Genomic DNA, 15,184 nt, shown 5'->3' with positions numbered 1-15,184 from the left:
CACGAAGCCATGGATGACTGGGAAGGTCCAAAAAGCGCGGCATCCGGGAGGCCAAGGCAGACCACAGAGAGAAGATTGAGGAATACTTCCTGAGCAACGACTCCAGGCGGATGTGGCAGGGGGTTCAGCACATGACAAACTTCAGAGCCAACAGGCTCACAGCCGCAGAGGACGACCCCCTGCTGGCGGAAAAGCTGAACTCCTTCTACGCCCGGTTCGACGAGGGGCGAACGGAGGTAACCACAACACAAACACCACTCTCTCCAGCTCTCAGCAGCCTCACCCTCACAGAGCATGAAGTGAGACGCGTGCTGAAGGCGGTGGACCCCAGGAAAGCCTCTGGGCCGGATGGCGTCCTGGGACGGGTGCTGAGGGACTGCGCCGACCAGCTGGCCGGGGTTTTCACCAACATCTTCAACCAGTCCCTGTCCCAGGCCACCATCCCACCCTGCCTGAAAACCTCAACTATCATCCCAGTCCCGAAGAAAAGCACGGTGAGCTGCCTAAACGACTACCGCCCGGTGGCACTCACACCAATCATCATGAAGTGCTTCGAGAAACTAGTCCGGGCCCACATACTTACACGCCTCCCGCCCAACCTGGATCCATACCAGTTCGCCTACAGAGCCCACAGGTCCACAGAGGACGCCATCGCGACGACTCTCCACGCCACTCTATCCCACCTGGAGAGGGGACTTCAGCTCTGCCTTCAACACCATCCTTCCAGACAGGCTAGTGACCAAACTACTAGACCTGGGACTATCACACTCTATATGTGCATGGATCAAGGACTTCCTGTCCGACCGCCCCCAGAGGGTGCGGGTGGGCTCCCACACCTCCACAGCCCTCAGACTCAGCACTGGGTCCCCCCAGGGCTGCGTGCTAAGCCCCATCCTCTACAACCTCTACACCTACGACTTCACCCCCGTCCACCCCAGCAACTCCATCGTAAAGTTTGCAGACGACACCACCGTGGTGGGCTGCATCTCGGGGGGGGACGAGGCGGCGTACAGGGATGAGGTAGAGCAGCTGAGCAAGCTATGCAAGGTTAACAACCTGCTGCTGAACCAGTCAAAGACCCAGGAAATCATCGTGGACTTCAGGAGGAAAAAATCTGAGGTCCAGCCCCTGCTCATCGACGGAGAGAGCGTGGAGAGAGTCTCAACCCTCCGATTCCTGGGGGTGCACATACAGGATGACCTGTCCTGGAAGAACAACACAGCAGCCACCATCAAGAAGGCACAACAGCGGCTCTACTTCCTGAGAGTCCTCAGGAAGGAACACAACAAGCAGGAGATACTGGTGGCCTTCTACCGCGGCGCAGTGGAGAGCATCCTCACCTACGGCATCTGCAACTGGTTCTCCAGCTGCACAACCGCAGAGAGAAATGCGCTACAGAGAGTCGTGAGAACAGCCCAGAAGATCACCGGCGCCCCCCTCCCCTCTCTGGAAGAGCTGTACAACACACGCTGCCTCAGGAAGGCCTCCAAGATCTCCAGAGACCCAACCCACCCTGGGTACGAACACTTTGCCCTGCTGCCCTCGAAAAGCCGGTACAGGACCATGGCCGCAAGGACAAACAGACTGAAGCTCAGCTTCTACCCCAGGGCCATCCAGGCCCTGAACACAGCAAAGACCTAGGTTCTGGGCCCTGGACAGTCTGGACGGATTGATGGCAGCTGCTGGATTGAAAAAATCAGGTGTAGTGCTGAGGCACAAATGTGTACATTTCAAGCCTGCAAACTGCGACACTTTAAATGAATGTGCAATAACACTATGTGCAATATGACAACCCTAGTCGTCTTATCTGTACAGTATAGTATAGTAGTGGATAGTGTACATAGCCTTTATTTATGTAAACCAGCTCCTTTCCCTTCTTGTTTTTTTTTTCTTTCCTAGCACCAGGGGAGCCACCCCTCCCAAATTTCGTTGTTTGGTACCTGTACTATATCAATGACAATAAAGACCATTCATTCATTCATACTTTCCCACTCCCTCCCTCCTCCCTCCCCCTTCCTCCCCTCCCTCCCCCTTCCTCCCCCTTCCTCCCCCCTCCTTCCCTTCCTTCCTTCCTTCCTTCCTTCCTTCCTTCCTTCCTTCCTCCCTCCCTCCCCCCTCCCTCCCCCCTCCCTCTCCCCCTTCCTCCCTCTCCCCCTTCCTCCCTCCCCCTTCCTCCCTCCCTCTCCCCCTTCCTCCCTCCCTCCCCCCTCCTTCCCTCCTCCCCCACCCCTCCCTCCCCTCCTCCCTCCCTGCCCCCTCCCATCCCTCCCTGCCCCCTCCCTCCCTCCCTCCCTAGCGCGTGGTCTTGTTCTCTACATCAGTGATGGAGATGAAGCGGGGGCGCCGGCGGACCCTCCTCTTGGTGTTGTGTTTGGGGTTCCTCTGGTACATGTCTGAGAGGAGGGAGGAGGGAGAGGAGGAGAGAGAGAGGAGGGAGGAGAGAGAGAGACGGAGGTAGGGGAGAGGAGAGGGAGGAGGGAGGAGAGAGAGAGATAGGAGGAGAGAGGAGAGAGTGGGAGGAGGGAGGAAGGAAAAGGAGAAGGAGAGAGAGAAGGAGGGAGAGGGGGGGAGGAGGGAAAGAGAGGGAGGGAGAAGGGGAGAGAAGGAGGGAGGGAGAGAAGGAGAGGTTAGTTTATGAGGATCACTGCTGTGTTCTGTTTTACACTCGACCCCAGAGGAGGCTGGGGGAGGTAGACATGGGAGGACAGGGGAGGCTGGGGGAGGTAGACATGGGAGGACAGGGGAGGCTGGGGGAGGTAGACATGGGAGGACAGGGGAGGACAGGGGGAGGTAGACATGGGAGGACAGGGGAGGCTGGGGGAGGTAGACATGGGAGGACAGGGGAGGACAGGGGGAGGTAGACATGGGAGGACAGGGGGAGGTAGACATGGGAGGACAGGGGAGGCTGGGGGAGGTAGACATGGGAGGACAGGGGAGGCTGGGGGAGGTAGACATGGGAGGACAGGGGAGGCTGGGGGAGGTATACATGGGAGGACAGGGGAGGCTGGCATGGGAGGTATACATGGGAGGACAGGGGATGGCAGGACATGGGAGGACAGGGGAGGCAGACATGGCAGGACAGGGGAGGCTGGGGGAGGTAGACATGGGAGGGGAGGCTGGGGGAGGTAGACATGGGAGGACAGGGGAGGCTGGGGGAGGTAGACATGGGAGGACAGGGGAGGCTGGGGGAGGTAGACATGGGAGGACAGGGGAGGCTGGGGGAGGTAGACATGGGAGGACAGGGGAGGCTGGTGGAAGTAGACATGGGAGGACAGGGGAGGCTGGTGGAGATAGACATGGGAGGCCAGGGGAGGTAGACATGGGAATCCAGGGGAGGCTGGAGGAGGTAGACATGGGAGGACAGGGGAGGTAGACATGGGAGGACAGGGGAGGCTGGGGGAGGTAGACATGGGAGGACAGGGGAGGCTGGGGGAGGTACACATGGGAGGACAGGGGAGGCTGGGGGAGGTAGACATGGGAGGACAGGGGAGGCTGGGGGAGGTAGACATGGGAGGACAGGGGAGGAAGACATGGGAGGACAGGGGAGGACAGGGAGGTAGACATGGGAGGACAGGGGAGGCTGGGGGAGGTAGACATGGGAGGACAGGGGAGGTAGACAATGGGAGGACAGGGGAGGCTGGGGGAGGTAGACATGGGAGGACAGGGGAGGCTGGGGGAGGTACACATGGGAGGACAGGGGAGGCTGGGGGAGGTACACATGGGAGGACAGGGGAGGCTGGGGGAGGTAGACATGGGAGGACAGGGGAGGCTGGGGAGGTACACATGGGAGGACAGGGGAGGCTGGGGGAGGTACACATGGGAGGACAGGGGAGGCTGGGGAGGTACACATGGGAGGACAGGGGAGGCTGGGGGAGGTACACATGGGAGGACAGGGGAGGAAGACATGGGAGGACAGGGGTAGACATGGGAGGACAGGGGAGGACAGGGAGGTAGACATGGGAGGACAGGGGAGGACAGGGGAGGTAGACATGGGAGGACAGGGGAGGACAGGGGAGGTAGACACGGGAGGACAGGGGAGGACAGGGGAGGTAGACATGGGAGGACAGGGGAGGACAGGGGGGCCTCACTGTTTGACACCGTCCTTCCTCATTCCTCTGTTCCCTGCTTCACCACAACCAGCCTGCCCGTCCTCCCATTTCTACCTCCGGCAGCCTCTCCTGGTCACCGCCCCCCTCCCCCGGCGGAGGACAGAGAGAGGTCGTTACCTTGGAAACGGAGGACAGAGAGAGGGGTCGTTACCTTGGAAACTGAGGTAGTAGTGGCGGCTGCCCTTGGCGACCGTGACCTCGGCGCCGCTGTCCGCCAGGAACGCGTCCTCCAGGTCCCGCGAGGCCAGGGAGGTCACACGCTGCTTATCATCCTGACCGCAACACGACCACAAGGGGATGGAGAGATGGAGAGATGGAGAGGAGGAGAGAGAGGAAGGGAGGGTGGGAGGAGGGAAGGGAGGGAGGAGAGAGGGGAGAGGGAGGAGAGAAGGAGAGAGGGAGAGAGGGAGAGAAGGAAAGACTAATTCAATAAAAACGACATTTCCCAGGTAGGTTTTTCAACTGTAGACTAATGGCTGCGTTTGTAAATTCAGCACTCATGGAATGCCTCTTGTTGTCCAATCAAATTACTTTTTGGTCCCTTTATGACGTTGAACCCAACAGTGTGCGCTCCGGCACTCTCAGAGCGTATTTATGAACATTAAAAAAAAAATGCTGTGTGACCCCTGACCTCTGGGTGTTGCGGGGGTCACAGTAGGCGCTCTCTATCTCCCCCATGTGCCTCAGGTGACCCAGGGCTTGACGTCTACCTTTTCCCCAGGTAGCACTGTGCTACCATGTTGAAAAATGTAGTAGCACACCAAGAATTTCAGTAGCACAATGAAAATTGCGCAATTTTCGTCAACAACGACAAGAAATTATCATAATCATAACATATCAAAATGATCATAACCGGCTCTTGGCCGTAATAAAAATGGAGACTCACACAATGTAAAGGGGAAGTAAGAATATTAATTTCAGTTGGCCCACGGTTCGGTATGAACCTCGGTTTTTGGGTCACGGTTCACGGTTCGTTTATTTTATTTTTTTAAATGCTACTATTTATTTACAAACTGTTACTTTATTTTGCTTATACTTATGGAACTTTAACATTTAGACACATTCCAGAATATGACTGGTAAATTGTATAATATAAATATATTTTAACAAAAAACACTTTCAAATGTAAAAAAATTACATAGAACACTTTCAAATGTGACGTGTTGTGGATTGGAACTACGGATCATAAGCTTTCAAATGATGTGTCATACATTGAAATCCGAAAAAAGATGAAGTTAGAGTCATTTGAATGTTAGACGTCAGGCACATAGGGTTAACCTCTTTGTAATGAAACCGGAAGCAAACGCTGCTAGAAGCTAGCGGCTAACAAAACACAGCACTACGAACTATGAGAGCTGTATCCCATATACCCATTATGCGCATTTTAAGCGCATATAGGACTCGCGTGAAGCATTTCTGCGACACACGTTTCTGTTCACTGTTTTCATTCCCTCATCACTTATACACATAAGTTTGACTGCGCATGACAGTAGTTCAGCAGTCTTTTAGTCGCACTGGTGCGATTGAATGTATTTCCAAGTCGCACAGAAATATATTCACTCGCAAATGCGACCAAAACAGTCGCACTGTCGAGCCCTGCTCAGGTCCCTCCCTCCCTCCCAACCACACGCTGCTTATCATCCTGACCACAACACGACCACATGCTGCTTATCATCCTGACCACAACACGACCACAACACAACCACACACTGCTTATCATCCTGACCACAACACAACCACACGCTGCTTATCATCCTGACCGCAACACAACCACACGCTGCTTATCATCCTGACCACAACACAACCACACGCTGCTTATCATCCTGACCACAACACAACCACACGCTGCTTATCATCCTGACCACAACACAACCACACGCTGCTTATCATCCTGACCACAACACAACCACACGCTGCTTATCATCCTGACCACAACACAACCACACGCTGCTTATCATCCTGACCACAACACAACCACACGCTGCTTATCATCCTGACCACAACACAACCACAACACAACCACACGCTGCTTATCATCCTGACCACAACACAACCACACGCTGCTTATCATCCTGACCACAACACGACCACAACACAACCACACACTGCTTATCATCCTGACCACAACACAACCACACGCTGCTTATCATCCTGACCACAACACAACCACACGCTGCTTATCATCCTGACCACAACACAACCACACACTGCTTATCATCCTGACCACAACACAACCACACGCTGCTTATCATCCTGACCACAACACAACCACACGCTGCTTATCATCCTGACCACAACACAACCACACGCTGCTTATCATCCTGACCACAACACAACCACACGCTGCTTATCATCCTGACCACAACACAACCACACGCTGCTTATCATCCTGACCACAACACAACCACACGCTGCTTATCATCCTGACCACAACACAACCACAACACAACCACACGCTGCTTATCATCCTGACCACAACACAACCACACGCTGCTTATCATCCTGACCACAACACGACCACAACACAACCACACACTGCTTATCATCCTGACCACAACACAACCACACGCTGCTTATCATCCTGACCACAACACAACCACACGCTGCTTATCATCCTGACCACAACACAACCACACACTGCTTATCATCCTGACCACAACACAACCACACGCTGCTTATCATCCTGACCACAACACAACCACACGCTGCTTATCATCCTGACCACAACACAACCACAAAACAACCACAATGACACCACAACCACAACCACAATGACAATGACAACACAACCACAACCCTTCCCTCCCTCCCCCCCTCCCTCCCTAGCTTGTGGTTGTGTTGCAGTCCCCTCCTCCCCTCCCCTCCCTCCCTTCCCTCCCCTCCCCTCCCCCCCCCCAGACTTACAGGCCTGCCGTACTCTATCCAGTTGTCATGGTCTAGAACCACAGCCCCTCCCTCCCTCCCCCCCCTCCCTCCCTTCCCTCCCTCCCGACTTACAGTCCTCCCGTACTCTATCCAGTTGTCATGGTCACCCTTGTAGAACCACAACCACACCCTACCCTCCCCACCTCCCTCCCTCCTTCCCCTCCCTCCTCCCCTCCCCCTCCCTCTCTCCCCTCCTCCCTCTCTCCCCCTCTCTCCCTCCCCTCCCCTCCCCCCAGACTTACAGGCCTCCCGTACTCTATCCAGTTGTCATGGTCACCCTTGTAGAACCAGAGCCATTCGGTGGTCAGGATGTAGTGGGCCGGCTTGGTTACCGAGGAGACGGTTGACAGGCGCCTCACTGGTTCCGCCTCCCGTGTCATAGCCAGGAAGTCCACCGGGCGTGAGCCAGGACTGAGAGAGGGAGGGAGGGAGGGTGGAGAGAGGGAGGAGGGGAGAGAGAGGGAGAGACGGTAGAGGGGGGAGGGGGGAGAGGGAGGGAGGGAGGGGGGGGAGGGGGAGAGGGAGGGAGGCAGGAGAAGGGAGGGAGCGAGGGAGGGAGAGGGAGGGGGGATGGAGGGGGGAGGGAGGGAGGGAGGAGGGAAGGGAGGAGAAGGGGTGGAGGAGGAGGGAGGGAGGAAGGAGGGAGGAGAGGAGAAAGAGGGGAGAGGGAGGGAGGGGAGAGGACGGAGGAGAGGAGGAGAGATGAGGGATGGAGAGAAGGAGAGGAGAGATGGAGAGATGGAGAGAAGGAAAGACAACAACCAATTCAATAAAAAGACTGCAACCACTACATTAAAAGACTACATTTCCCAGGGAGGTTTTTCAACTGTTAGACTATGGCTGCGTTCGTGAATTCACTCTGGAAAATCTCTCTGATGGAATGCCTCTTGTTGTTGATTTGTCCAATCAAATTACTTGGTCCCTTTTATGCCAGTGTGCGCTCCGGCGCTCTCAGAACGAATTTACGAACGTACCCCTTCAACATAGTTAAATCCATTACGTGCGCGCTGGCTTTCAATGCTGAGAATCGCTAGTCTGGAGAGTCTGTCCTGGGACATGGTGCTTCTCAGATAGCTTTTGATCATTTTGAGTTATGAAAACGATCTCTCGGCCGGGTCAGCCTGCGCCATGCCAGCTGCAGTAACACTGACCTCCACGGTGGTGCAACAGGTGCATCCACCACGTTCGTCCCTGACCCAGTGCTAATTGCATCCCAACCCGCGTTAGTCGCAGAAGCTGCATTGGGTCGGTTTGTGAGAAAATATGACATTCCGCTGCATTTTGTTACATTTTATATTGCTCTTGACGTTTTTGCGCACCACTGAGGTACCTTCGCTTGCTCATTTTTCTGCAGGGTCTTGTGTCTCGCAGCCTAAACCCTAAATTAAAAGAAAAAACGTTGTATTGTAGTGACGGGAGTCGTAGGCGGCGTATCAAATGACAAAGCTAAACATTTAATGTCCGTTAACTCCACTTAACTGTCCGTGCGGAACAATACTCCCAACCCATAGTTCCGTGGGTGAATTATGTCAACCCACCACAGTATCCAATGTTAGGGGGCCCCTGTTAGGGGGCCCTCGCTTGCAGGCCCGTCCCCTACGCCACTGGGTTGACCCCTGTGTGACCCCTGACCCCTGGGTGTTGTGGGGGTCACAGAAGGCTCTCTCTATCGCCCCCCCCCCCCGGGTGACCCCTGACCCCTGACCTCTGGGTGTTGCAGGGGCCACAGAAGGCTCCCTCTATCTCCCCCCCCCCGACCCCTGGGTGACCCCTGACCCCTAGGTGTTGCGGGGGTCACAGAAGGCTCTCTCTATCTCCCCCCCCCCCCCGCCTGACCCCTGGGTGACCCCTGACCCCTGACCTCTGGGTGTTGCGGGGGTCACAGAAGGCTCTCTCGATCTCCTCCATGCGTCTCAGGTCCCTCCAGCAGGCTCCGTCAAACACCTCCCACTTATACGGCAGGTTGAAGTGGACCCTGATACACTGGTCTACACACACACACACACACACACACACACACACACACACACACACACAGAGAGACACACACACACACACACACGCACACAGAGAGACACACACACACACACACACACACACACACACACACGCACACACACACACACACACACACACACAAAGAGACACACACACATTGAAGAACCACACACACATCACAATCACAAGTTACTGAGGGCAAAAACTAAGCAGAGGGTTGTGTGTGTGTGTGTGTGTGTGTGTGTGTGTCTGTGTCTGTGTGTGTGTGTGTATATGTATATGTGTGTCTGTGTGTGTGTGTGTCTGTGTGTATATGTACGGTATATGTGTGTGTGTGTGTGTGTGTGTGTCTGTGTGTGTGTGTGTGTGTGTGTGTGTGTGTGTATGGGAGGTTAAAGGTCATCTCACCCTGGAACCTGCAGTTCCTGCGTATGAAGTGCAGACAGATCTCGTTCCTCTCCTCCTTCTGGACCACAGGCCTGGAGACTGGCTCTGCCACACGCTCTGCGCACACACACACACACACACACACACACACACACACACACACGCACGCGCACACGGACAGGCACACGCACACGCACATGCACACACAACACAGTGGAGAAGCTGCATTTAAGGACCTGCTATACTCTGGATGGCCAGTATGAGTTGCCCAGCAAAACCTACAACTCCAAAATGGCAATGTTGTACCAGAGGTGAAGGGTGCTTTAATAGGTAATACTCCTAATTCAATTTAATCTGTTTTTTGTACATGATTAATGTTTTAAAATGTTTTTATTGATGAGGATACATGTTCAATTCTATGTTCAAAAATACGTTTTATGATACTAAAGAAGATGGTTTACTTCATAGGTATAGGAAGCTTCTGACTGTTATGCTTTTAATATTTTGAACAGACTTCCTGGTTGAGTCCTAGCTATGTTGTCTGCAGTCCCAGAGTTAATATTAATATCATTTGATTCTTGTATTCATGAGTCTAAATTAGATTTCTAATGATTAACTATGCAATGAAGACCATAATGAAGATCATAATGTGGATATACCTCGTAGGTAGGGGGGCGGTAGAGAGCCTACCTCGTAGCTAGGGGGCGGTAGAGAGCCTACCTCGTAGGTAGGGGGCGGTAGAGAGCCTACCTCGTAGGTAGGGGGGCGGTAGAGAGCCTACCTCGTAGGTAGGGGGCGGTAGAGAGCCTACCTCGTAGGTAGGGGGCGGTAGAGAGCCTACCTCGTAGGTAGGGGGGCGGTAGAGAGCCTACCTCGTAGGTAGGGGGGCGGTAGAGAGCCTACCTCGTAGGTAGGGGGCGGTAGAGAGGCGGTGCAGGTTCTGGTAGATGCAGGGCAGGTCGTGGATGATGTCAGAGCTGAGACCTCTCTCCTCCAGCATGCGGCGGCCGGGGGCCTCGATGGCGTGCTGCCTCTTACACTTGTGGCCGAACATGCAGTCGTCCTGCACGAAGTGCATGCACATGTGCACCTTGGTGCAGGCGTCCCTGAAGGTGCATGCGCCGTGCGGCCCAGAGCCCTTGTTGTAGTGAGTACACACCTGCAGCACAGACGCATGACATCATCAGACCCCGCCCCCCCCCCCCCTCCACACAGAGACACACCCCCCAGCCAGAGAGGACAGGGGAGCCAATCACACACCTTTAAGAGGCCATACAATACAAGGGAGGAGGGGGGGGGGGGGTCATCGTCATGGAAACATAACTGTACAAAAGGGGTCATCGTCATGGAGACAAAAAAATCTAAATCAAACCTCACACCAAAGCGTTCTACTTTACCTCTCAGGTAACAGGACTCTCCCCTGGGACAAACCCCAACATCCACTGTTTTATCTTTTCTTTTTGTTTTTCTTTTTATTCTTTTTTTGTTTGTTTGTTTTTCTTTCAATTCTTTTTTTTTTTTTTTTTTACACAGGAAGTCCCCTCAGGTCCAACGCGTCTTCTTCCTGTCAGAGGAACTGAACCCCCTGTCTTCTTCACCCGCTAGGCTGGACCACGCGGCGGCCATTTTGTGTGTTTTTTGATTGTTTATATGTCGTCTACAAGTTTCATTGGTTTACGTGGCCCCCTGCTGGAGGCTTTAGGCTTTACAGGTTTAACACTTTGAGCTGCTAACATTACTTCCGAAAGAGCGGGAAAACCAGACTCGACTTGTTTTTGAGAAGCTTGTTTTTGCGGCCCTGCGACTCCACAGGGCTGTCAACACTGGGGGCTTCTGGGTAGGCAGAGTGAGGGGTCCAATCAGAGCGCAGGATTCACTTCTCTTCCCTGGGGTCTCAACCATGCCATAACAACCTTTCCAGAACTTTCTGGAAAAGCCAGGATGTAAAGCTACTTCCTGTCTTTCCCTCTTCACAGAGAGAGATAGAGAGAGAGTGAGAGAGAGAAGGAAAGAGAGAAGAGGGAGAGAGCAGGTCTACCCCTCCACCCCTCCTATAGACCGCCCAATCAGAACACTGCTACACCTGCAGGGGGCGGAGCCTGTAATGCAGAAATATCCCACATTTAAACTGAGAAACTGAATGAACTCAATGGAGTAAAAGAGACACTCTCTCTCTCTCTCTCACACACACACACTCACTCTCTGTCTCTCTGTCTCTCTCTCTCTCTCTCTCTCTCTCTCTCACACACGCTCACACTCTCTCTCTCTCACACTCTCACACTTTCTCTCTCACTCTCTCTCTCTCTCACACACACACTCACTCACTCTCTCTCTCTCACACACTCACACTTTCTCTCTCACACACTCTCTCTCTCTCTCTCACACACACACTCACTCTCTTTCTCTCTCTCTCACACTCTCACACACTCACTCTCTTTCTCTCTCTCACACGCTCACACTCTCACACACTCACTCACTCTCTCTCTCTCTCTCTCTCTCACACGCTCACACTTTCTCTCTCACACTCTCTCTCACACTCTCACACTCTCACACTTTCTCTCTCACACTCTCTCACACTCTCTCTCTCTCTCTCTCTCTCTCTCTCTCTCTCTCACACACACTCACACACAAACATAAAGAGCATGTTATACAAAACTGGGCCAGTCTAGTCCCTGGAGCTGACCACCTCCTGCAGGTCAGCAGACAGAGGTACTGGAACTGACCACCATGACTACGTCTGCATGGAGGCTGCCTTGTGTGTGTGTGTGTGTGTGTGTGTGTTACCTCAGGCATGAGTGTGTGTGTGTGTGTGTGTGTTACCTCAGGCAGCAGTGTGTGTGTGTGAAAAAAATCTTTCTTTCTTTCTTCTTCTATCACTGAGACTGCCAATGGCCCCTGGCCTGAGCTAGATTACTCTTCCTGCTACGACTGGTGGATTGATGATTCACTTGCTTAGTCAAATGTATCGATTGTAAGTCGCTTTGGAATAAGGCGTCTGCTAAATGCCAACAATGTAAATGTAAATGTGTGTGTGTGTGTGTTAGCCTACTTCAGGCAAGGGTGTGTGTGTACCTCAAGCATGGGTGTGTGTGTACCTCAGGCAGCAGGGTGTGTGTGTGTGTGTGTGTACCTCAGGCAGCAGGGTGTGTGTGTGTGTGTATCTCAGGCAGCAGAGTGTGTGTGTGTGTGTGTGTGTGTGTGTACCTCAGGCAGCAGAGTGTGTGTGTGTGTGTGTGTGTGTGTGTGTGTGTACCTCAGGCAGCAGGGTGTGTGTGTGTGTGTATCTCAGGCAGCAGAGTGTGTGTGTGTGTGTGTGTGTGTGTGTGTGTGTGTACCTCAGGCAGCAGTGTGGGGTCGTTCTGCAGCAGCAGCAGGAACAGCTGCTCCTCATGCAGCTCCTGCAGCGTGCACTCCCTCAGCAGGGGCGCGTTGTGCTGCGAGCGCACGTCATGAGGGAACTTACACTGCTTCCTGTAGGGGGGGGGCAGAACACATGTCATGAGGGAACTTACACTGCTTCCTACGGGGGGGGGAAGTTAGACAGACAGACAGGCAGACAGACAGACAGGCAGACAGGAGAAGACCATCGACACAGTAGTGTGTTGGGTGGGTGCTACAGTGTCAACAGTAGATGAATTTGGCCAATACATAATAATAATAATAATAATAATAATAATAATAATAATGTATTACATTCATAAAGAGCTTTTCATTATACAACAATAATCTATCAAAGTGCATCAAAGAGAGATCAAATGCATTTTTAAAAAGCAAAACATATATATATAAATGTATATATGTAGAGAGAGAGAGAGAGACAGAGAGTATGTTAATCAGCAGGTTAACAGTAGTTAAGGTCGTTTGCAGGTCTGTCCAGGTCAGACAGGGGGGCGTGGCCTGTCCAGGTCAGAAAGGGGGCGTGGTCTGTCTGACCTCCATGCTTACCAGCCTCGTCATTGTTCCTGCTCACCTGCCTTTCCCGTATCTGCAGTTCCCGAACACAAAGTACTTGCAGAGGTGCAGCTCCTGGCAGTTGGAGCAGTCCTGCTTGGCGTAGTTCTTGCACAGTCGCAGGGACGTTTTGGCCACGATCGTGCAGTCAGTCCCCCACCCCTCCGTCCAGCCCTCCGCCCTCTCCCTGTTCCTGACTACTGCGAATCGAGGGCATTTCTTTATGATGAACCAGAAGTCCTCCTCGGTGATGTCAAACCGCTCGAACACCTTTCTGTGCAGCTGCAGCAGGTCCATGGAGCCCTTGTTGCTGCAGAGGACACTGGTAGCGTGGTGGATCACTCTGGCGTAGCTGGACATCTCACTGCTGTTGTCTGTTGGCAGTTTGCAAATGATATAATGATGAAGCAGGAAGCGGCAGAGCAGCAACAAAATGACAACAGCAGTGTTTCCACTTTCAGCCGCCAGGGGGCGGTAGCGCTGCCGAGGGGTGTCATACCGCCCTCTGGTGGAGCGAAGTGGAACAAGTTAATAATAATAATATAATAATAATAACCTTTATTTGTATTGCACTTTTCCTGCAAACGTTGCAGCTCGAAGTGCTTTAACATATCCGCATACATAACATAACAGCATAAAACAATAATAGAACAATTAGTCAATTCATTAGTTGTACGTCATTTCTCATAATGAATGTTGAACATCAACATGGTTAAATGTTAAATGTGTTGTCCCCTATACTCCGAGTTTGATTGTATCCGTTATTTCGTTCTTGTACACATGTGCTGGTCCAACAAGCCTGCGATCGGACTGTAATTGATTAACTGCAGTGATCAATTCAATTGATTTGAACATTGCCTGGTCAGGGAATTTGTACTTCGACATGGTTGACCAAACAAACAGCCTGGGGCAAAACTGTTTTTGTAGAGGATTATTTGTTTAGGCAAAAGCAAGACTGCGCAATGAGATGCTGAACATAGAGACCCAGAAGGTCAGAGTATCTACATAGGGTGTTGATTGATAGTTTGTTAAGTTGTTTGTTGCTGGAATTGCCTGCAAGCTGCGGCTAAAGGTAGGTCATTGACAACTCAATATAAATTAAAACCCAAGATGCATTCCATTCCAGAATATATGCGTAATATAAATTCTCTTAATTGCCTGAGATTAATATTCCAAACCCACTTTGCTTTCAGAGACATTCAGACTTCAGCCCCTGGCCCAGATATGGTTCGTTCTCCATCTGTCTCACTGCCCTTATTCCATAGGAGAGACATTCCCTATACAGAGGTAAGAACTAGGACGCTACAAAAAGTCAAATGTAATACATTTAAAACGTCTACCTCGAAGCTTGTCTGGCCTATTGGCATCCACAGCCAGGGGGCGCTAGAGGAGGTAGTATTCCAACGCATTTCCCCAGCTGTCACTTCTGACTTTCCGTAGTGTTGTTACCAAGATGGCGTCTAACGGGTCTGACAGGTCGCTGGCTACATCTTCACTCTAAACAAGTTGTTTTTAAATAACGATTCACTCCACTTACATTTCCATTGATTAACAGTTAATTAATAGTGATCAATCAGTGTTCGTTGGCAGTTCGTAGCATCGTAGCTGAACGTAAAGAGGAGTCGTAACGTGAGTTCAATGCGGGCTGTGGTGGTGTCAGTGGTCTGACTAGGCAGGTCAGGGTTGTCAAGGGTGTAACTAGGCAGGTCAGGGTTGTCAAGGGTGTAACTAGGCAGGTCAGGGTTGTCAAGGGTGTAACTAGGCAGGTCAGGGTTGTCAAGGGTGTAACTAGGCAGGTCAGGGTTGTCAAGGGT

General features: G+C 52.5%; 1 protein-coding gene across 1 annotated transcript; it reads right to left on the bottom strand.

Annotated features, from left to right (window-relative positions):
• Positions 1-2,292: 2,292 nt before the first annotated feature.
• Positions 2,293-13,730, bottom strand: parp12b (poly (ADP-ribose) polymerase family, member 12b; the record flags this gene model as incomplete). Its single annotated transcript, XM_080537381.1, has 8 exons — positions 2,293-2,393; positions 4,261-4,381; positions 7,277-7,445; positions 8,896-9,022; positions 9,441-9,536; positions 10,323-10,578; positions 12,755-12,890; positions 13,390-13,730. 8 exons carry the CDS (start codon positions 13,728-13,730, stop codon positions 2,293-2,295), a joined length of 1,347 nt encoding a protein of 448 aa, XP_080393507.1.
• Positions 13,731-15,184: the final 1,454 nt, after the last annotated feature.

This window comes from Nansenia antarctica, assembly GCF_963989245.1.
Source record: "Nansenia antarctica genome assembly, chromosome: 8".
Classification (NCBI taxonomy): Eukaryota; Metazoa; Chordata; class Actinopteri; order Argentiniformes; family Microstomatidae; genus Nansenia; species Nansenia antarctica.
The sequence above is the reverse complement of the archived record's forward strand: the minus strand, read 5'-3'. Positions and strand labels throughout refer to the sequence as shown.